At 50.8% G+C, this 20,849-nt stretch overlaps 5 protein-coding genes across 5 annotated transcripts; 4 read left to right on the forward strand and 1 right to left on the reverse strand.

Moving 5' to 3' along the window:
* Nucleotides 1-2,108: 2,108 nt before the first annotated feature.
* On the forward strand, nt 2,109-3,074 carry LOC138275440 (histone H1-like). Its single transcript, XM_069219095.1, has one exon. The coding sequence runs from the start codon at nt 2,139-2,141 to the stop codon at nt 2,784-2,786; it is 648 nt and encodes a 215-aa protein (XP_069075196.1). The 5' UTR covers nt 2,109-2,138; the 3' UTR covers nt 2,787-3,074.
* Nucleotides 3,075-3,213: 139 nt separating this feature from the next.
* On the forward strand, nt 3,214-4,511 carry LOC138275441 (histone H3-like). The gene has a single exon (XM_069219096.1). The coding sequence runs from the start codon at nt 3,437-3,439 to the stop codon at nt 3,965-3,967; it is 531 nt and encodes a 176-aa protein (XP_069075197.1). The 5' UTR covers nt 3,214-3,436; the 3' UTR covers nt 3,968-4,511.
* A 116-nt stretch (nt 4,512-4,627) lies between these two features.
* LOC138275443 (histone H2B 1.2-like) lies at nt 4,628-5,061 on the reverse strand. Its single transcript, XM_069219098.1, has one exon. The coding sequence runs from the start codon at nt 5,058-5,060 to the stop codon at nt 4,680-4,682; it is 381 nt and encodes a 126-aa protein (XP_069075199.1). The 5' UTR covers nt 5,061; the 3' UTR covers nt 4,628-4,679.
* A 196-nt stretch (nt 5,062-5,257) lies between these two features.
* Nucleotides 5,258-5,875, forward strand: LOC138275442 (histone H2A type 2-C). The gene has a single exon (XM_069219097.1). The coding sequence runs from the start codon at nt 5,404-5,406 to the stop codon at nt 5,800-5,802; it is 399 nt and encodes a 132-aa protein (XP_069075198.1). The 5' UTR covers nt 5,258-5,403; the 3' UTR covers nt 5,803-5,875.
* Nucleotides 5,876-6,416: 541 nt separating this feature from the next.
* Nucleotides 6,417-6,924, forward strand: LOC138275444 (histone H4). The gene has a single exon (XM_069219099.1). The coding sequence runs from the start codon at nt 6,555-6,557 to the stop codon at nt 6,864-6,866; it is 312 nt and encodes a 103-aa protein (XP_069075200.1). The 5' UTR covers nt 6,417-6,554; the 3' UTR covers nt 6,867-6,924.
* The last annotated feature ends 13,925 nt before the right edge of the window (nt 6,925-20,849 follow it).

Here is a 20,849-nt window from a genome sequence, read left to right on the forward strand (position 1 = left end):
TGAGTGTTTCAGCTCCAAGGGCGCAAAGTCACTCCTTCTAACCAGGGCTACGGAGCTCCAAGTCGGGTAAGATTCCAGGTTTTCCCCCTGGATGGATGTGAACAAAAGAACACTTTACGTGGTCCAAAAAGGTACACAAGCACCTTCACAGTGCCAGAACCAGGCCTACGGTGTCTCTGGCCCATTTATAACCTCCAGACAGCTGTTTTACACATTATGAGTGTTTCAGCTCCAAGGGGGCAAAGTCACTCCTTCTACCCAGGGCTACGGAGCTCCAAGTCGGGTAAGATTCCAGGTTTTCCCCCTGGATGGATGTGAACAAAAGAACACTTTATGTGATTCAAAGAGGTACACAAGCACCCTCACAGTGTCAGTACTGGGCCTGCAATGTCCCTGGGCCCATTTGTGACCTCCAGGCAGCTGTTTTACACATTATGAGTGTTTCAGCTCCAAGGGGGCAAAGTCACTCCTTCTACCCAGGGCTACGGAGCTCCAAGTAGGGTAAGATTCCAGGTTTTCCCCCTGGATGGAAGTGAAAAAAAAAAAGAACACTTTACGTGGTTCAAAACGGTACACAAGCACTCTCACAGTGTCAGTACTGGGCCTGCAATGTCCCTGGGCCCATTTGTAACCTCCAGGCAGCTGTTTTACACATTATGAGTGTTTCAGCTCCAAGGGGGCAAAGTCACTCCTTCTACCCAGGGCTAAGGAGCTCCAATTCGGGTAAGATTCCAGGTTTTCCCCCTGGATGGATGTGAACAAAAGAACACTTTACGTGATTCAAAAAGGTACAAAAGCACCTTCACAGTGTCAGTACTGGGCCTACAATGTCCCTGGGCCCATTTGTAACCTCCAGGCAGCTGTTTTACACATTATGAGTGTTTCAGCTCCAAGGGGGCAAAGTCACTCCTTCTACCCAGGGCTACGGGGCTCCAAGTAGGGGAAGATTCCAGGTTTCCCCCCTGGATGGAAGTGGAAAAAAAAGAACACTTTACGTGGTTCAAAGCGGTACACAAGCACCCTCACAGTGTCAGTACTGGGCCTGCAATGTCCCTGGGCCCATTTGTTACCTCCAGGCAGCTGTTTTACACATTATGAGTGTTTCAGCTCCAAGGGGGCCAAGTCACTCCTTCTACCCAGGGCTACGGAGCTCCAAGTCGGGTAAGATTCCAGGTTTGCCCCCCCCCTTGTATGCAGGTGAACAAAAGAATACTTTACATGGTTCAATAAGGTGGGCAAACACCTTCACAGTATCAGATGTGTGCATTCAGTGAGTTTGGCCCGTTTCTATCCTCCTGGGTCCTGTTATAGTGACGTTGGTGGCATGATGAGGCTTCCTTCATTGTGCCACCGTGTAGATATGATCTTTAGGCTGCGTCTGTCTCCTGTAGCTAAGCACTTGGCAGGGAATGTACTTTGCCAGTGTTTGAGCCTATCGGAACCAATTCAATTCGTTAAAGATGTGAGTCTTGAACCAAGATTGTGAACAACTGATTGATTAAAATCCAACCCAGATCCCATGTTGTGCACCATAAAGTTTATGAAAACGCAGACATGATGAGAACTTCAGGCCCAGACGCCAGTGTTCACTCACATTGTTGTGCCCTCTCGCTGGGCACACGAAGGCTTGTGTTATTTCTGCACTTTATAAAACGTTGCTTCACGGGTGCCAAGAAGCCCATTATGGTGCCCCACGAGTCATTCGGTACAGAAGCACGCTCCGATTGATATGCTATCTTTTCTGACTACAAACCTTAAGACTGTGTATGTGAAAATGGGCTTGGGGACAAAGTTTTCTGACACAAACGCATCAGCCATCGGAAGAGTGTCGAGTCTACCAGCTGACTGAAAGCCGGTGGCAACGCGTTGAAACGAAAGGAGTGCACGCATAGGAAAGGGATGAAGTTGGGCTTCTTTTAATGTATAAATGAAAGCCCAGTTTAAACTTTTACTGTTTTAAAACATAGATAATCTGATGAGAGGAAACACAAAAGCCAGCTCGGAGCAGAGAGCCGAGTGTGCCGCGAACAGCCTCCTCTTCTGGGGACCAATCAGAAGGTGGCTCCTCCCTATATATGCACGGAGCTCCGGCGGGAGGAACATTTCTGATCTGTGCTAGTGCCTAGACTCGCTGTACCATGGCTGAAACCGCTCCAGCTGCCGCGGCCCCTCCCGCTGAAGTAGCCCCCAAGAAGAAGCCGAAGAAGGCAGCGGGGACTTCTAAGGCCAAGAAGCCTTCGGGACCCAGCGTCTCCGAGCTCATCCTGAAGGCGGTCACCGCCTCTGCCGAGAGGAAGGGAGTCTCCCTGGCGGCCCTGAAGAAGGTTCTGAGCGCCGACGGCTACGATGTGGACAAGAACAAGAGCCGCGTTAAGGCCGCCCTCAAGAGCCTGGTCAGCAAGGGCGCCCTGGCCCAGCTGAAGGGCACCGGCGCCTCCGGCTCCTTCAAGGTGAACAAGAAGCAGCTGGAGGGCAAGAAGGCGGCCAAGAAGGCTGCGGCCAAGACCAAGAAACCAGCAGCCAAGAAAGCTGCCCCTGCCGCCAAGAAGCCCAAAAAGGCCCCCGCGGGGGTGAAGAAGAGCCCGAAGAAGGTCAAGAAGCCGGCGGCAGCAAAGAGCCCCAAGAAGCCCAAAGCTGCCCCAGCCAAGAAGGCTGCCAAGAGTCCAGCGAAAGCAAAGGCGGTCAAGCCCAAAGTAGCCAAGAAAAGTCCAGCCATGGTAGTGAAACCCAAGGCGGCCAAACCCAAAGCAGCCAAGCCCAAAAAGGCAGCGCCCAAGAAGAAGTAAGGGCTTCCTGCCAGACACTGCAAACACAAGGGCTCTTTTAAGAGCCATCTACCCAGTCTAGAAGAGAGCCTGTTCACCCCCCAGCTCTGCACAGCCCGTGCCCCGCTCCCCAACTATAAACGGCACAGTGAAATCCCAGCGCGCCTTTCCGCGCTCGAGCGCCGTGTGTGATCTTGGGCATATGGTCGAACGAAGGTTATTATTACTCCTTTATAGTTTTAAGACTAACTATATTTGTAGGAGGTATTAGACCTCGGTTGATAAGACATTCGTGTCTTTACGTGTGTGTTTCGCCACATACACTGTCCGTGGGGGACTGGAAATAGTGTCTGCTTGAAGCAGACGAGTGTGCGCGTTAAATCAGTAGGAGGTAACTACGTGTTCCAGGGTAACCACAGGGGCTATAACATCGTGGGCTTGTCCCCCCACAGGTGACCGAGACGGGGAGGGGGTGACTGGTGTGACGACAGCTAGCCGGGTGGACAAGGGGGAGAAGAGCTGCCCAAAACGCGGGCTTTTCGGCTCGGCGGTACATCAACCAATCGGTGGGCTGCTTTCCATTTTGACCACATTTCATTGGCTATAGTCAGCCACAAGCCGCCTCTTCAGTGAGTAACCAATCCTTGCACACCGCGGGCTATTTTCAAACAATGGCCCGAGGCTTCAACCAATCAGAGCAGCCCTCCGTCTCCCAGTGTATAAATAGGCCTCTGTGCGGCGGAGACCCCATTCTATCTCGCACGTCGCGCAGAGAAAGTTCCGTCTTCGCCATGGCCCGCACCAAGCAGACCGCCCGCAAGTCCACCGGAGGGAAAGCGCCTCGCAAGCAGCTGGCCACCAAGGCTGCCCGCAAGAGCGCGCCTGCCACCGGAGGAGTCAAGAAGCCTCACCGCTACAGGCCCGGGACCGTGGCTCTCCGCGAGATCCGCCGCTACCAGAAGTCCACCGAGCTGCTCATCCGCAAGCTGCCCTTCCAGCGCCTGGTGCGGGAGATTGCGCAGGACTTCAAGACCGACCTGCGCTTCCAGAGCTCGGCCGTCATGGCCCTGCAGGAGGCCAGCGAGGCCTACCTGGTCGGGCTCTTTGAGGACACCAACTTGTGCGCCATCCACGCCAAGAGGGTCACCATCATGCCCAAGGACATTCAGCTGGCCCGTCGTATCCGCGGCGAGAGGGCCTAAGGATCAACCCTAAGAAACACCATACACCACAAGGGCTCTTCTAAGAGCCATCACCATGTCACGTAGGAGCTGTTCATATCAGTGTGTTGTACACGTGGGGGGGGAGGCGTGGGCGAAAGGAAGGTGTCGGTAGGCACCAGTACTCAGTAACTCATACCGGCACCCGGAAAGCAGAGCACCTCCTTTTCATATAATAAAGTGCTTTGTTAGGCAAACGGGTTGTGCAGTGACCGGCACCTCGCAAGCCAGGACTGTGTGGTGTCTGTGCTACTTTTAAACCCCCTGTAATCTTGTCCGGCTTCAGTAGAGGGAGCGCCTGCTCGGGGGTGACTTGTAGCCACTCTCGTCTCCCTTGGTTTTAAAGTACGAACAGAACGTGCCCCATGCACACTTTACACACTTCTCCCCTAACGTGGAAAGCAATAGCGGTACCTTCCGTGTGGGTCAAACGCCGTTACATTACAGCGCTTAGTGACACTTTATCCCCAACAAAGCCTGTTCACATAGACGTTTTATGAGGAAGGGCGCTCTGCTCTACCGTCCCTTGCACTGCTGCAGGCCCCGTCAGAGCGGAACCTAATGCGCACGACACTACGCTTAATTCATAAGACACGTTAAGGGTACCTCTTCATCGATAATATCCGCACAGCAGCTCTTAGATTGTTGGCCCTTAGAAGAGCCGTTGTGTTAATTAGAGATGTCCCTCGACGCCTTACTTGGCGCTTGTGTACTTGGTGACAGCCTTGGTGCCTTCAGACACGGCGTGCTTGGCCAGCTCTCCGGGCAGCAGCAGGCGCACGGCGGTCTGGATCTCCCGGGAGGTGATGGTGCGCCGCTGGTTGTAGTGAGCCAGACGGGAAGCCTCCCCAGCGATGCGCTCAAAGATGTCGTTGACGAAGGAGTTCATGATGCCCATGGCCTTGGAGGAGATGCCGGTGTCAGGGTGCACCTGCTTCATCACTTTGTAAATGTAGATAGCGTAGCTCTCCTTCCTGGTCCTCTTGCGCTTCTTCCCGTCCTTCTTGGGTGGCTTGGACAGCGCTTTCTTGGAGCCCTTCTTGGGAGCCGGCGCGGACTTGGCTGGTTCAGGCATGATCGACAATCGGCAGGCGCTCGCTGTGGAATCAGGAGAAATGCGGAAACGGCGCCCGGGCTGGTGTACTTATAGGCTGGGCGTGTAAAGCAGCTGCTTGTTCTATTCTTCGTTCCCATTGGTAGGCACAACCGGCATCCCCTCCTTCCTCATCTTAATACGTGCCTTTCACTTCTGTAATTCTGATTGGTGGAATAGGTTATTCCTTCCTCCAATCTGGGCCTCAGAGCCTAGCGGTCAACCAATCAGAGACAACCCGAAGTCTTTATATCACCGGGGTCCGGAGCACGCAGGAATAGTCTCTCTGTCTTCCGATCGTGAGAACCTACAGCAGCTGCTCGCCATGTCTGGACGCGGAAAGCAAGGAGGCAAGGCCCGCGCTAAAGCCAAGACACGCTCTTCCAGAGCTGGACTCCAGTTCCCTGTGGGCCGTGTGCACAGGCTGCTCCGAAAGGGAAGCTACGCCGAGCGGGTCGGCGCCGGTGCCCCTGTCTATCTGGCTGCAGTTCTGGAGTACCTGACGGCCGAGATCCTCGAGCTGGCTGGCAACGCGGCCCGGGACAACAAGAAGACCCGCATCATCCCCAGGCACCTCCAGCTCGCCATCCGCAACGACGAGGAGCTCAACAAGCTGCTGGGCAGAGTTACCATCGCCCAGGGAGGCGTTCTGCCAAACATCCAGGCCGTGCTGCTGCCCAAGAAAACCGAGAGCCACAAGGCTGGGGGCAAAGCAAGCAAGTGAAGCGCCGCAGCCTCACTTACAAACCACCTTATAAATACATTATAAACACAAGGGCTCTTTTCAGAGCCGCAAACAGATTCCATCAAAGAGCTTATCCCTTCTAAGAATCACTTTTGCCGGCTTCTTTAAATTCAGCGCTCGCACCTTCGCTTCACCGGGCGGCGTGTCCAACCCTTCAGCGATACACGTTAATAATGTTAACACAGCCGCAAAGGCTACCTTGCGGTCCATACTTTTTATTTATTTTTATACATCTATATTTCTCAGTTTGCGGACATGCCGCTACCGGGCGCGGGATGTGAACGTGTGTATGTTGTTGCTGCACGCACGCAGCGCGATAGCGCCGGGGAGGCCTTCGGTACGCTGGCCCCATTGAGACATAACAGAGCGGTCGGAGGGGGACCCAGGGTTAGGGTTACTTCAGGCCGGAACAACCAGCGAGGGGCTGGCGTGCTATTCACTGTTCCGTTTGTGTGGCCTGAACACCGGTGACGTGTAAGGAGGGAAGAGCAGAAGCTGCAGAGCCCGCCCGCCCGCAGGCGAGCCCAGGACAAAGAGGCGGCTGGGAGCCCGCTCTTTTTCAAACGGCGGCGGCCGCTCGGGGCCCGCTCTCTGCAGAGGGTGGGCCGGGCACCGGCTCTCCCGCCCTGTCACGTGATGTGAGAGGCTCCCTCGCCGGTCCGCCGGCTGCTCTATATAAGCAGCCGTTTTCGGGCTGCTGCTTTTATTTCTGCTTCGACCGAGAAGAGAGCATGTCTGGACGCGGCAAAGGAGGAAAGGGGCTCGGCAAAGGCGGTGCCAAGAGGCACAGGAAGGTGCTCCGCGACAACATCCAGGGCATCACCAAGCCCGCCATTCGCCGCCTGGCTCGCCGCGGCGGTGTCAAGCGCATCTCCGGCCTCATCTACGAGGAGACCCGCGGTGTGCTGAAGGTTTTCCTGGAGAACGTCATCCGGGACGCCGTCACCTATACCGAGCACGCCAAGAGAAAGACCGTCACCGCCATGGATGTGGTCTACGCCCTGAAGCGCCAGGGACGTACTCTCTACGGATTTGGCGGTTAAACGCTACTCGCCGAGAACGTACAAAAAAGACAACCTAAAGGCCCTTCTGAGGGCCGCCCACTGGATCATAACAGAGCTGTGTGTATGCGACACCATTTTATTACATTTTCCCTGCCGGGTTGGGCCGCTCTCCAGGCCTATACCCAATTTCTTTACGCTTTCCCGTATTCTCGACTATTAAGCCCCCACAGGGTGGGGGCTTACAGGCCTCTAGGGAACAAAAGATTGAGTTAGCCCGGCTGGCTGGCTGTCCGGCCATCTGGTCGCACATCACGCTGAGCCATCTGGTTGCACAAGTGGCCGACCAGATGGCCGGACTGCCGGCCGGCCGGGATAACTCGACTTTTTGTTCCCTACATGGGTCTGTCTGTAAGCCCCACCCTGTGGGGGCTTAATAGTCGAGAATATGTGTACATGTTTACATCTTCAGCTCCAAGGGGCAGAGTCACTCCTTCTACCCAGGGCTACGGAGCTCCAATTCGGGTAAGATTCCTGGTTTTCCCCCTGGATGGATGTGAACAAAAGAACACTTTATGTGATTCAAAGAGGTACACAGGCACCCTCACAGTGTCAGTACTGGGCCTGCAATGTCCCTGTGCCCATTTGTAACCTCCAGGGAGCTGTTTTACACATTATGAGTGTTTCAGCTCCAAGGGGGCAAAGTCACTCCTTCTACCCAGGGCTACGGTGCTCCAAGTAGAGTAAGATTCCAGGTTTCCCCCCTGGATGGAAGTGGAAAAAAAAGAACACTTTAAGTGATTCAAAGAGGTTCAAAAACACCTTCACAGTGTCAGAAACGGGCCTGCAATGTCCCTGTGCCCATTTGTAACCTCCAGGGAGCTGTTTTACACATTATGAGTGTTTCAGCTCCAAGGGGGCAAAGTCACTCCTTCTACCCAGGGCTACGGAGCTCCAAGTAGGGTAAGATTCCAGGTTTTACCCCTGGATGGATGTGAACAAAAGAACACTTTACGTGGTCCAAAAAGGTACACAAGCACCTTCACAGTGTCAGAACCGGGCCTACAGTGTCCCTGGCCCATTTATAACCTCCAGGCACTTGTTTTAGTCATGTATTCCACATTATGAGTGTTTCAGCTCCAAGGGGGCAAAGTCACTCCTTCTACCCAGGGCTACGGAGCTCCAAGTAGGGTAAGATTCCAGGTTTTCCCCCTGGAAGGATGTGAACAAAAGAACACTTTACGTGATTCAAAAAGGTACAAAAGCACCTTCATAGTGTCAGTACTGGGCCTACAATGTCCCTGGGCCCATTTGTAACCTCCAGGCAGCTGTTTTACTCATTATGACTGTTTCAGCTCCAAGGGGGCAAAGTCACTCCTTCTACCCAGGGATACGGAGCTCCAATTCGGGTAAGATTCCAGGTTTTCCCCCTGGATGGATGTGAACAAAAGAACACTTTATGTGATTCAAAGAGGTACACAAGCACCCTCACAGTGTCAGTACTGGTCCTACAATGTCCCTGGGCCCATTTGTAAATTCAGGCAGCTGTTTTACACATTATGAGTGTTTCAGCTCCAAGGGGGTAAAGTCACTCCTTCTACCCAGGCCTACGGAGCTCCAAGTCGGGTAAGATTCCAGGTTTTCCCCCTGGAAGGATGTGAACAAAAGAACACTTTACGTGGTCCAAAAAGGTACACAAGTACCTTCACAGTGCCAGAACCAGGCCTACGGTGTCTCTGGCCCATTTATAACCTCCAGACAGCTGTTTTACACATTATGAGTGTTTCAGCTCCAAGGGGGCAAAGTCACTCCTTCTACCCAGGGCTACGGAGCTCCAAGTCGGGTAAGATTCCAGGTTTTCCCCCAGGATGGATGTGAACAAAAGAACACTTTACGTGATTCAAAGAGGTACACAGGCACCCTCACAGTGTCAGTACTGGTCCTACAATGTCCCTGGGCCCATTTGTAACTTCAGGCAGCTGTTTTACACATTATGAGTGTTTCAGCTCCAAGGGGGCAAAGTCACTCCTTCTACCCAGGGCTACGGAGCTCCAAGTAGGGTAAGATTCCAGGTTTTACCCCTGGATGGATGTGAACAAAAGAACACTTTACGTGGTCCAAAAAGGTACACAAGCACCTTCACAGTGTCAGAACCGGGCCTACAGTGTCCCTGGCCCATTTATAACCTCCAGGCACTTGTTTTAGTCATGTATTCCACATTATGAGTGTTTCAGCTCCAAGGGGGCAAAGTCACTCCTTCTACCCAGGGCTACGGAGCTCCAAGTAGGGTAAGATTCCAGGTTTTCCCCCTGGAAGGATGTGAACAAAAGAACACTTTACGTGATTCAAAAAGGTACAAAAGCACTTTCATAGTGTCAGTACTGGGCCTACAATGTCCCTGGGCCCATTTGTAACCTCCAGGCAGCTGTTTTACTCATTATGAGTGTTTCAGCTCCAAGGGGGCAAAGTCACTCCTTCTACCCAGGGATACGGAGCTCCAATTCGGGTAAGATTCCAGGTTTTCCCCCTGGATGGATGTGAACAAAAGAACACTTTATGTGATTCAAAGAGGTACACAAGCACCCTCACAGTGTCAGTACTGGTCCTACAATGTCCCTGGGCCCATTTGTAACTTCAGGCAGCTGTTTTACACATTATGAGTGTTTCAGCTCCAAGGGGGCAAAGTCACTCCTTCTACCCAGGCCTACGGAGCTCCAAGTCGGGTAAGATTCCAGGTTTTCCCCCTGGAAGGATGTGAACAAAAGAACACTTTACGTGGTCCAAAAAGGTACACAAGTACCTTCACAGTGCCAGAACCAGGCCTACAGTGTCTCTGGCCCATTTATAACCTCCAGACAGCTGTTTTACACATTATGAGTGTTTCAGCTCCAAGGGGGTAAAGTCACTCCTTATACCCAGGGCTACGGAGCTCCAATTCGGGTAAGATTCCAGGTTTTCCCCCTGGATGGATGTGAACAAAAGAACACTTTACGTGATTCAAAGAGGTACACAGGCACCCTCACAGTGTCAGTACTGGTCCTACAATGTCCCTGGGCCCATTTGTAACTTCAGACAGCTGTTTTACACATTATGAGTGTTTCAGCTCCAAGGGGGCAAAGTCACTCCTTCTACCCAGGCCTACGGAGCTCCAAGTCGGGTAAGATTCCAGGTTTTCCCCCTGGAAGGATGTGAACAAAAGAACACTTTACGTGGTCCAAAAAGGTACACAAGTACCTTCACAGTGCCAGAACCAGGCCTACGGTGTCTCTGGCCCATTTATAACCTCCAGACAGCTGTTTTACACATTATGAGTGTTTCAGCTCCAAGTGGGCAAAGTCACTCCTTCTACCCAGGGCTAAGGAGCTCCAATTCGGGTAAGATTCCAGGTTTTCCCCCTGGATGGATGTGAACAAAAGAACACTTTATGTGATTCAAAGAGGTACACAAGCACCCTCACAGTGTCAGTACTGGGCCTGCAATGTCCCTGGGCCCATTTGTAACTTTAGGCAGCTGTTTTACACATTATGAGTGTTTCAGCTCCAAGGGGGCAAAGTCACTCCTTCTACCCAGGCCTACGGAGCTCCAAGTCGGGTAAGATTCCAGGTTTTCCCCCTGGAAGGATGTGAACAAAAGAACACTTTACGTGGTCCAAAAAGGTACACAAGTACCTTCACAGTGCCAGAACCAGGCCTACGGTGTCTCTGGCCCATTTATAACCTCCAGACAGCTGTTTTACACATTATGAGTGTTTCAGCTCCAAGGGGGCAAAGTCACTCCTTATACCCAGGGCTACGGAGCTCCAATTCGGGTAAGATTCCAGGTTTTCCCCCTGGATGGATGTGAACAAAAGAACACTTTACGTGATTCAAAGAGGTACACAGGCACCCTCACAGTGTCAGTACTGGTCCTACAATGTCCCTGGGCCCATTTGTAACTTCAGGCAGCTGTTTTACACATTATGAGTGTTTCAGCTCCAAGGGGGCAAAGTCACTCCTTCTACCCAGGCCTACGGAGCTCCAAGTCGGGTAAGATTCCAGGTTTTCCCCCTGGAAGGATGTGAACAAAAGAACACTTTACGTGGTCCAAAAAGGTACACAAGTACCTTCACAGTGCCAGAACCAGGCCTACGGTGTCTCTGGCCCATTTATAACCTCCAGACAGCTGTTTTACACATTATGAGTGTTTCAGCTCCAAGGGGGCAAAGTCACTCCTTCTACCCAGGGCTACGGAGCTCCAAGTCGGGTAAGATTCCAGGTTTTCCCCCAGGATGGATGTGAACAAAAGAACACTTTACGTGATTCAAAGAGGTACACAGGCACCCTCACAGTGTCAGTACTGGTCCTACAATGTCCCTGGGCCCATTTGTAACTTCAGGCAGCTGTTTTACACATTATGAGTGTTTCAGCTCCAAGGGGGCAAAGTCACTCCTTCTACCCAGGCCTACGGAGCTCCAAGTCGGGTAAGATTCCAGGATTTCCCCCTGGAAGGATGTGAACAAAAGAACACTTTACGTGGTCCAAAAAGGTACACAAGTACCTTCACAGTGCCAGAACCAGGCCTACGGTGTCTCTGGCCCATTTATAACCTCCAGACAGCTGTTTTACACATTATGAGTGTTTCAGCTCCAAGGGGGCAAAGTCACTCCTTCTACCCAGGGCTACGGAGCTCCAATTCGGGTAAGATTCCAGGTTTTCCCCCTGGATGGATGTGAACAAAAGAACACTTTATGTGATTCAAAGAGGTACACAAGCACCCTCACAGTGTCAGTACTGGGCCTGCAATGTCCCTGGGCCCATTTGTAACTTTAGGCAGCTGTTTTACACATTATGAGTGTTTCAGCTCCAAGGGGGCAAAGTCACTCCTTCTACCCAGGGCTACGGAGCTCCAAGTCGGGTAAGATTCCAGGTTTTCCCCCTGGATGGATGTGAACAAAAGAACACTTTACGTGGTCCAAAAAGGTACACAAGCACCTTCACAGTGCCAGAACCAGGCCTATGGTGTCTCTGGCCCATTTATAACCTCCAGACAGCTGTTTTACACATTATGAGTGTTTCAGCTCCAAGGGGGCAAAGTCACTCCTTCTACCCAGGGCTACGGAGCTCCAATTCGGGTAAGATTCCAGGTTTTCCCCCTGGATGGATGTGAACAAAAGAACACTTTATGTGATTCAAAGAGGTACACAAGCACCCTCACAGTGTCAGTACTGGGCCTGCAATGTCCCTGGGCCCATTTGTAACCTCCAGGCAGCTGTTTTACACATTATGAGTTTTTCAGCTCCAAGGGGGCAAAGTCACTCCTTCTACCCAGGGCTACGGTGCTCCAAGTAGAGTAAGATTCCAGGTTTCCCCCCTGGATGGAAGTGGAAAAAAAAGAACACTTTATGTGATTCAAAGAGGTACACAGGCACCCTCACAGTGTCAGTACTGGGCCTGCAATGTCCCTGTGCCCATTTGTAACCTCCAGGGAGCTGTTTTACACATTATGAGTGTTTCAGCTCCAAGGGGGCAAAGTCACTCCTTCTACCCAGGGCTACGGAGCTCCCAGTCGGGTAAGATTCTACGTTTTCCCATTGGATGGATGTGGAAAAAAAAGAACACTTTACGTGATTCAAGGAGGTACACAAGCACACTCACAGTGTCAGTACTGGGCCTACAATGTCCCTGGCCCATTTAAAACCTCCAGGCAGCTGTTTTAGTCATGTTTTCGACATTATGAGTGTTTCAGCTCCAAGGGGGCAAAGTCACTCCTTCTACCAAGGGCTACGGAGCTCCAAGTAGGGTAAGATTCCAGGTTTCCCCCCTGGATGGATGTGGAAAAAAATGAACACTTTACGTGATTCAAGGAGGTACACAAGCACCCTCACAGTGTCAGTACTGGGCCTGCAATGTCCCTGGGCCCATTTGTAACCTCCAGGCAGCTGTTTTACACATTATGAGTGTTTCAGCTCCAAGGGGGCAAAGTCACTCCTTCTACCCACGGCTACGGAGCTCCAAGTAGGGTAAGATTCCAGGTTTTACCCCTGGATGGATGTGAACAAAAGAACACTTTACGTGGTCCAAAAAGGTACACAAGCACCTTCACAGTGTCAGAACCGGGCCTACAGTGTCCCTGGGCCTATTTGTAACCTCCAGGCAGCTGTTTTACACATTATGAGTGTTTCAGCTCCAAGGGGGCAAAGTCACTCCTTCTACCAAGGGCTACGGAGCTCCAAGTAGGGTAAGATTCCAGGTTTCCCCCCTGGATGGATGTGGAAAAAAAAGAACACTTTACGTGATTCAAGGAGGTACACAAGCACCCTCACAGTGTCAGTACTGGGCCTGCAATGTCCCTGGGCCCATTTGTAACCTCCAGGCAGCTGTTTTACACATTATGAGTGTTTCAGCTCCAAGGGGGCAAAGTCACTCCTTCTACCCACGGCTACGGAGCTCCAAGTAGGGTAAGATTCCAGGTTTTACCCCTGGATGGATGTGAACAAAAGAACACTTTACGTGGTCCAAAAAGGTACACAAGCACCTTCACAGTGTCAGAACCGGGCCTACAGTGTCCCAGGCCCATTTATAACCTCCAGGCACTTGTTTTAGTCATGTATTCCACATTATGAGTGTTTCAGCTCCAAGGGGGCAAAGTCACTCCTTCTACCCAGGGCTACAGAGCTCCAATTCGGGTAAGATTCCAGGTTTTCCCCCTGGATGGATTTGAACAAAAGAACACTTTACGTGATTCAAGGAGGTACACATGCACCCTCACAGTGTCAGTACTGGGCCTGCAATGTCCCTGGGCCCATTTGTAACCTCCAGGCAGCTGTTTTACACATTATGAGTGTTTCAGCTCCAAGGGGGCAAAGTCACTCCTTCTACCCAGGGCTACGGAGCTCCAAGTAGGGTAAGATTCCAGGTTTTACCCCTGGATGGATGTGAACAAAAGAACACTTTACGTGGTCCAAAAAGGTACACAAGCACCTTCACAGTGTCAGAACCGGGCCTACAGTGTCCCTGGCCCATTTATAACCTCCAGGCACTTGTTTTAGTCATGTATTCCACATTATGAGTGTTTCAGCTCCAAGGGGGCAAAGTCACTCCTTCTACCCAGGGCTACGGAGCTCCAAGTAGGGTAAGATTCCAGGTTTTCCCCCTGGAAGGATGTGAACAAAAGAACACTTTACGTGATTCAAAAAGGTACAAAAGCACCTTCATAGTGTCAGTACTGGGCCTACAATGTCCCTGGGCCCATTTGTAACCTCCAGGCAGCTGTTTTACTCATTATGACTGTTTCAGCTCCAAGGGGGCAAAGTCACTCCTTCTACCCAGGGATACGGAGCTCCAATTCGGGTAAGATTCCAGGTTTTCCCCCTGGATGGATGTGAACAAAAGAACACTTTATGTGATTCAAAGAGGTACACAAGCACCCTCACAGTGTCAGTACTGGTCCTACAATGTCCCTGGGCCCATTTGTAAATTCAGGCAGCTGTTTTACACATTATGAGTGTTTCAGCTCCAAGGGGGTAAAGTCACTCCTTCTACCCAGGCCTACGGAGCTCCAAGTCGGGTAAGATTCCAGGTTTTCCCCCTGGAAGGATGTGAACAAAAGAACACTTTACGTGGTCCAAAAAGGTACACAAGTACCTTCACAGTGCCAGAACCAGGCCTACGGTGTCTCTGGCCCATTTATAACCTCCAGACAGCTGTTTTACACATTATGAGTGTTTCAGCTCCAAGGGGGCAAAGTCACTCCTTATACCCAGGGCTACGGAGCTCCAATTCGGGTAAGATTCCAGGTTTTCCCCCTGGATGGATGTGAACAAAAGAACACTTTACGTGATTCAAAAAGGTACAAAAGCACCTTCACAGTGTCAGTACTGGGCCTACAATGTCCCTGGGCCCATTTGTAACCTCCAGGCTGCTGTTTTACACATTATGAGTGTTTCATCTCCAAGGGGGCAAAGTCACTCCTTCTACCCAGGGCTACGGTGCTCCAAGTAGGGTACGATTCCAGGTTTCCCCCCTGGATGGAAGTGGAAAAAAAAGAACACTTTAAGTGATTCAAAGAGGTACAAAAGCACCTTCACAGTGTCAGAAACAGGCCTACAGTGTCCCTGGCCCATTTGTAACCTCCAGGCAGCTGTTTTACACATTATGAGTGTTTCAGCTCCAAGGGGGCAAAGTCACTCCTTCTACCCAGGGATACGGAGCTCCAATTCGGGTAAGATTCCAGGTTTTCCCCCTGGATGGATGTGAACAAAAGAACACTTTATGTGATTCAAAGAGGTACACAAGCACCCTCACAGTGTCAGTACTGGGCCTGCAATGTCCCTGGGCCCATTTGTAACCTCCAGGCAGCTGTTTTACACATTATGAGTGTTTCAGCTCCAAGGGGGCAAAGTCACTCCTTCTTCCCAGGGCTACGGAGCTCCAATTCGGGTAAGATTCCAGGTTTTCCCCCTGGAAGGATGTGAACAATGGAACACTTTACGTGGTCCAAAAAGGTACACAAGTACCTTCACAGTGCCAGAACCAGGCCTACGGTGTCTCTGGCCCATTTATAACCTCCAGACAGCTGTTTTACACATTATGAGTGTTTCAGCTCCAAGGGGGCAAAGTCACTCCTTATACCCAGGGCTACGGAGCTCCAATTCGGGTAAGATTCCAGGTTTTCCCCCTGGATGGATGTGAACAAAAGAACACTTTACGTGATTCAAAAAGGTACAAAAGCACCTTCACAGTGTCAGTACTGGGCCTACAATGTCCCTGGGCCCATTTGTAACCTCCAGGCTGCTGTTTTACACATTATGAGTGTTTCAGCTCCAAGGGGGCAAAGTCACTCCTTCTACCCAGGGCTACGGTGCTCCAAGTAGGGTAAGATTCCAGGTTTCCCCCCTGGATGGAAGTGGAAAAAAAAGAACACTTTAAGTGATTCAAAGAGGTACAAAAGCACCTTCACAGTGTCAGAAACGGGCCTACAGTGTCCCTGGCCCATTTGTAACCTCCAGGCAGCTGTTTTACACATTATGAGTGTTTCAGCTCCAAGGGGGCAAAGTCACTCCTTCTACCCAGGGATACGGAGCTCCAATTCGGGTAAGATTCCAGGTTTTCCCCCTGGATGGATGTGAACAAAAGAACACTTTATGTGATTCAAAGAGGTACACAAGCACCCTCACAGTGTCAGTACTGGGCCTGCAATGTCCCTGGGCCCATTTGTATCCTCCAGGCAGCTGTTTTACACATTATGAGTGTTTCAGCTCCAAGGGGGCAAAGTCACTCCTTCTACCCAGGGCTACGGAGCTCCAATTCGGGTAAGATTCCAGGTTTTCCCCCTGGATGGATTTGAACAAAAGAACACTTTACGTGATTCAAGGAGGTACACATGCACCCTCACAGTGTCAGTACTGGGCCTGCAATGTCCCTGGGCCCATTTGTAACCTCCAGGCAGCTGTTTTACACATTATGAGTGTTTCAGCTCCAAGGGGGCAAAGTCACTCCTTCTACCCAGGGCTACGGAGCTCCAAGTAGGGTAAGATTCCAGGTTTTACCCCTGGATGGATGTGAACAAAAGAACACTTTACGTGGTCCAAAAAGGTACACAAACACCTTCACAGTGTCAGAACCGGGCCTACAGTGTCCCTGGCCCATTTATAACCTCCAGGCACTTGTTTTAGTCATGTATTCCACATTATGAGTGTTTCAGCTCCAAGGGGGCAAAGTCACTCCTTCTACCCAGGGATACGGAGCTCCAATTCGTGTAAGATTCCAGGTTTTCCCCCTGGAAGGATGTGAACAAAAGAACACTTTACGTGATTCAAAAAGGTACAAAAGCACCTTCATAGTGTCAGTACTGGGCCTACAATGTCCCTGGGCCCATTTGTAACTTCAGGCAGCTGTTTTACACATTATGAGTGTTTCAGCTCCAAGGGGGCAAAGTCACTCCTTCTACCCAGGGCTACGGAGCTCCAAGTCGGGTAAGATTCCAGGTTTTCCCCCTGGATGGATGTGAACAAAAGAACACTTTACGTGGTCCAAAAAGGTACACAAGCACCTTCACAGTGCCAGAACCAGGCCTATTGTGTCTCTGGCCCATTTATAACCTCCAGACAGCTGTTTTACACATTATGAGTGTTTCAGCTCCAAGGGGGCAAAGTCACTCCTTCTACCCAGGGCTACGGAGCTCCAATTCGGGTAAGATTCCAGGTTTTCCCCCTGGATGGATGTGAACAAAAGAACACTTTATGTGATTCAAAGAGGTACACAAGCACCCTCACAGTGTCAGTACTGGGCCTGCAATGTCCCTGGGCCCATTTGTAACTTTAGGCAGCTGTTTTACACATTATGAGTGTTTCAGCTCCAAGGGGGCAAAGTCACTCCTTCTACCCAGGGCTACGGAGCTCCAAGTCGGGTAAGATTCCAGGTTTTCCCCCTGGATGGATGTGAACAAAAGAACACTTTACGTGGTCCAAAAAGGTACACAAGCACCTTCACAGTGTCAGAACCGGGCCTACAGTGTCCCTGGCCCATTTATAACCTCCAGGCACTTGTTTTAGTCATGTATTCCACATTATGAGTGTTTCAGCTCCAAGGGGGCAAAGTCACTCCTTCTACCCAGGGCTACGGAGCTCCAATTCGGGTAAGATTCCAGGTTTTCCCCCTGGATGGATTTGAACAAAAGAACACTTTACGTGATTCAAGGAGGTACACATGCACCCTCACAGTGTCAGTACTGGGCCTGCAATGTCCCTGGGCCCATTTGTAACCTCCAGGCAGCTGTTTTACACATTATGAGTGTTTCAGCTCCAAGGGGGCAAAGTCACTCCTTCTACCCAGGGCTACGGAGCTCCAAGTAGGGTAAGATTCCAGGTTTTACCCCTGGATGGATGTGAACAAAAGAACACTTTACGTGGTCCAAAAAGGTACACAAGCACCTTCACAGTGTCAGAACCGGGCCTACAGTGCCCCTGGCCCATTTATAACCTCCAGGCACTTGTTTTAGTCATGTATTCCACATTATGAGTGTTTCAGCTCCAAGGGGGCAAAGTCACTCCTTCTACCCAGGGCTACGGAGCTCCAAGTAGGGTAAGATTCCAGGTTTTCCCCCTGGAAGGATGTGAACAAAAGAACACTTTACTTGATTCAAAAAGGTACAAAAGCACCTTCATAGTGTCAGTACTGGGCCTACAATGTCCCTGGGCCCATTTGTAACCTCCAGGCAGCTGTTTTACTCATTTTGAGTGTTTCAGCTCCAAGGGGGCAAAGTCACTCCTTCTACCCAGGGATACGGAGCTCCAATTCGGGTAAGATTCCAGGTCTTCCCCCTGGATGGATGTGAACAAAAGAACACTTTATGTGATTCAAAGAGGTACACAAGCACCCTCACAGTGTCAGTACTGGTCCTACAATGTCCCTGGGCCCATTTGTAACTTCAGGCAGCTGTTTTACACATTATGAGTGTTTCAGCTCCAAGGGGGCAAAGTCACTCCTTCTACCCAGGCCTACGGAGCTCCAAGTCGGGTAAGATTCCAGGTTTTCCCCCTGGAAGGATGTGAACAAAAGAACACTTTACGTGGTCCAAAAAGGTACACAAGTACCTTCACAGTGCCAGAACCAGGCCTACGGTGTCTCTGGCCCATTTATAACCTCCAGACAGCTGTTTTACACATTATGAGTGTTTCAGCTCCAAGGGGGCAAAGTCACTCCTTATACCCAGGGCTACGGAGCTCCAATTCGGGTAAGATTCCAGGTTTTCCCCCTGGATGGATGTGAACAAAAGAACACTTTACGTGATTCAAAAAGGTACAAAAGCACCTTCACAGTGTCAGTACTGGGCCTACAATGTCCCTGGGCCCATTTGTAACCTCCAGGCTGCTGTTTTACACATTATGAGTGTTTCAGCTCCAAGGGGGCAAAGTCACTCCTTCTACCCAGGGCTACGGTGCTCCAAGTAGGGTAAGATTCCAGGTTTCCCCCCTGGATGGAAGTGGAAAAAAAAGAACACTTTAAGTGATTCAAAGAGGTACAAAAGCACCTTCACAGTGTCAGAAACGGGCCTTCAGTGTCCCTGGCCCATTTGTAACCTCCAGGCAGCTGTTTTACACATTATGAGTGTTTCAGCTCCACGGGGGCAAAGTCACTCCTTCTACCCAGGGATACGGAGCTCCAATTCGGGTAAGATTCCAGGTTTTCCCCCTGGATGGATGTGAACAAAAGAACACTTTATGTGATTCAAAGAGGTACACAAGCACCCTCACAGTGTCAGTACTGGGCCTGCAATGTCCCTGGGCCCATTTGTAACCTCCAGGCAGCTGTTTTACACATTATGAGTGTTTCAGCTCCAAGGGGGCAAAGTCACTCCTTCTACCCAGGGCTACGGAGCTCCAATTCGGGTAAGATTCCAGGTTTTCCCCCTGGATGGATTTGAACAAAAGAACACTTTACGTGATTCAAGGAGGTACACATGCACCCTCACAGTGTCAGTACTGGGCCTGCAATGTCCCTGGGCCCATTTGTAACCTCCAGGCAGCTGTTTTACACATTATGAGTGTTTCAGCTCCAAGGGGGCAAAGTCACTCCTTCTACCCAGGGCTACGGAGCTCCAAGTAGGGTAAGATTCCAGGTTTTACCCCTGGATGGATGTGAACAAAAGAACACTTTACGTGGTCCAAAAAGGTACACAAGCACCTTCACAGTGTCAGAACCGGGCCTACAGTGTCCCTGGCCCATTTATAACCTCCAGGCACTTGTTTTAGTCATGTATTCCACATTATGAGTGTTTCAGCTCCAAGGGGGCAAAGTCACTCCTTCTACCCAGGGCTACGGAGCTCCAAGTAGGGTAAGATTCCAGGTTTTCCCCCTGGAAGGATGTGAACAAAAGAACACTTTACGTGATTCAAAAAGGTACAAAAGCACTTTCATAGTGTCAGTACTGGGCCTACAATGTCCCTGGGCCCATTTGTAACCTCCAGGCAGCTGTTTTACTCATTATGAGTGTTTCAGCTCCAAGGGGGCAAAGTCACTCCTTCTACCCAGGGATACGGAGCTCCAATTCGGGTAAGATTCCAGGTTTTCCCCCTGGATGGATGTGAACAAAAGAACACTTTATGTGATTCAAAGAGGTACACAAGCACCCTCACAGTGTCAGTACTGGTCCTACAATGTCCCTGGGCCCATTTGTAACTTCAGGCAGCTGTTTTACACATTATGAGTGTTTCAGCTCCAAGGGGGCAAAGTCACTCCTTCTACCCAGGCCTACGGAGCTCCAAGTCGGGTAAGATTCCAGGTTTTCCCCCTGGAAGGATGTGAACAAAAGAACACTTTACGTGGTCCAAAAAGGTACACAAGTACCTTCACAGTGCCAGAACCAGGCCTACAGTGTCTCTGGCCCATTTATAACCTCCAGACAGCTGTTTTACACATTATGAGTGTTTCAGCTCCAAGGGGGTAAAGTCACTCCTTATACCCAGGGCTACGGAGCTCCAATTCGGGTAAGATTCCAGGTTTTCCCCCTGGATGGATGTGAACAAAAGAACACTTTACGTGATTCAAAGAGGTACACAGGCACCCTCACAGTGTCAGTACTGGTCCTACAATGTCCCTGGGCCCATTTGTAACTTCAGACAGCTGTTTTACACATTATGAGTGTTTCAGCTCCAAGGGGGCAAAGTCACTCCTTCTACCCAGGCCTACGGAGCTCCAAGTCGGGTAAGATTCCAGGTTTTCCCCCTGGAAGGATGTGAACAAAAGAACACTTTACGTGGTCCAAAAAGGTACACAAGTACCTTCACAGTGCCAGAACCAGGCCTACGGTGTCTCTGGCCCATTTATAACCTCCAGACAGCTGTTTTACACATTATGAGTGTTTCAGCTCCAAGGGGGCAAAGTCACTCCTTCTACCCAGGGCTAAGGAGCTCCAATTCGGGTAAGATTCCAGGTTTTCCCCCTGGATGGATGTGAACAAAAGAACACTTTATGTGATTCAAATAGGTACACAAGCACCCTCACAGTGTCAGTACTGGGCCTGCAATGTCCCTGGGCCCATTTGTAA

This window comes from Pleurodeles waltl, unplaced genomic scaffold, assembly GCF_031143425.1.
Source record: "Pleurodeles waltl isolate 20211129_DDA unplaced genomic scaffold, aPleWal1.hap1.20221129 scaffold_239, whole genome shotgun sequence".
In the NCBI taxonomy this organism is placed as follows: domain Eukaryota; kingdom Metazoa; phylum Chordata; class Amphibia; order Caudata; family Salamandridae; genus Pleurodeles; species Pleurodeles waltl.

Bases quoted from the DNA above. Each gene is read 5' to 3' on its own strand.
- LOC138275440 (XM_069219095.1), top strand. From the start codon at position 2,139: ATGGCTGAAACCGCTCCAGCTGCCGCGGCCCCTCCCGCTGAAGTAGCC.
- LOC138275441 (XM_069219096.1), top strand. From the start codon at position 3,437: ATGGCCCGAGGCTTCAACCAATCAGAGCAGCCCTCCGTCTCCCAGTGT.
- LOC138275443 (XM_069219098.1), bottom strand. From the start codon at position 5,060: ATGCCTGAACCAGCCAAGTCCGCGCCGGCTCCCAAGAAGGGCTCCAAG.
- LOC138275442 (XM_069219097.1), top strand. From the start codon at position 5,404: ATGTCTGGACGCGGAAAGCAAGGAGGCAAGGCCCGCGCTAAAGCCAAG.
- LOC138275444 (XM_069219099.1), top strand. From the start codon at position 6,555: ATGTCTGGACGCGGCAAAGGAGGAAAGGGGCTCGGCAAAGGCGGTGCC.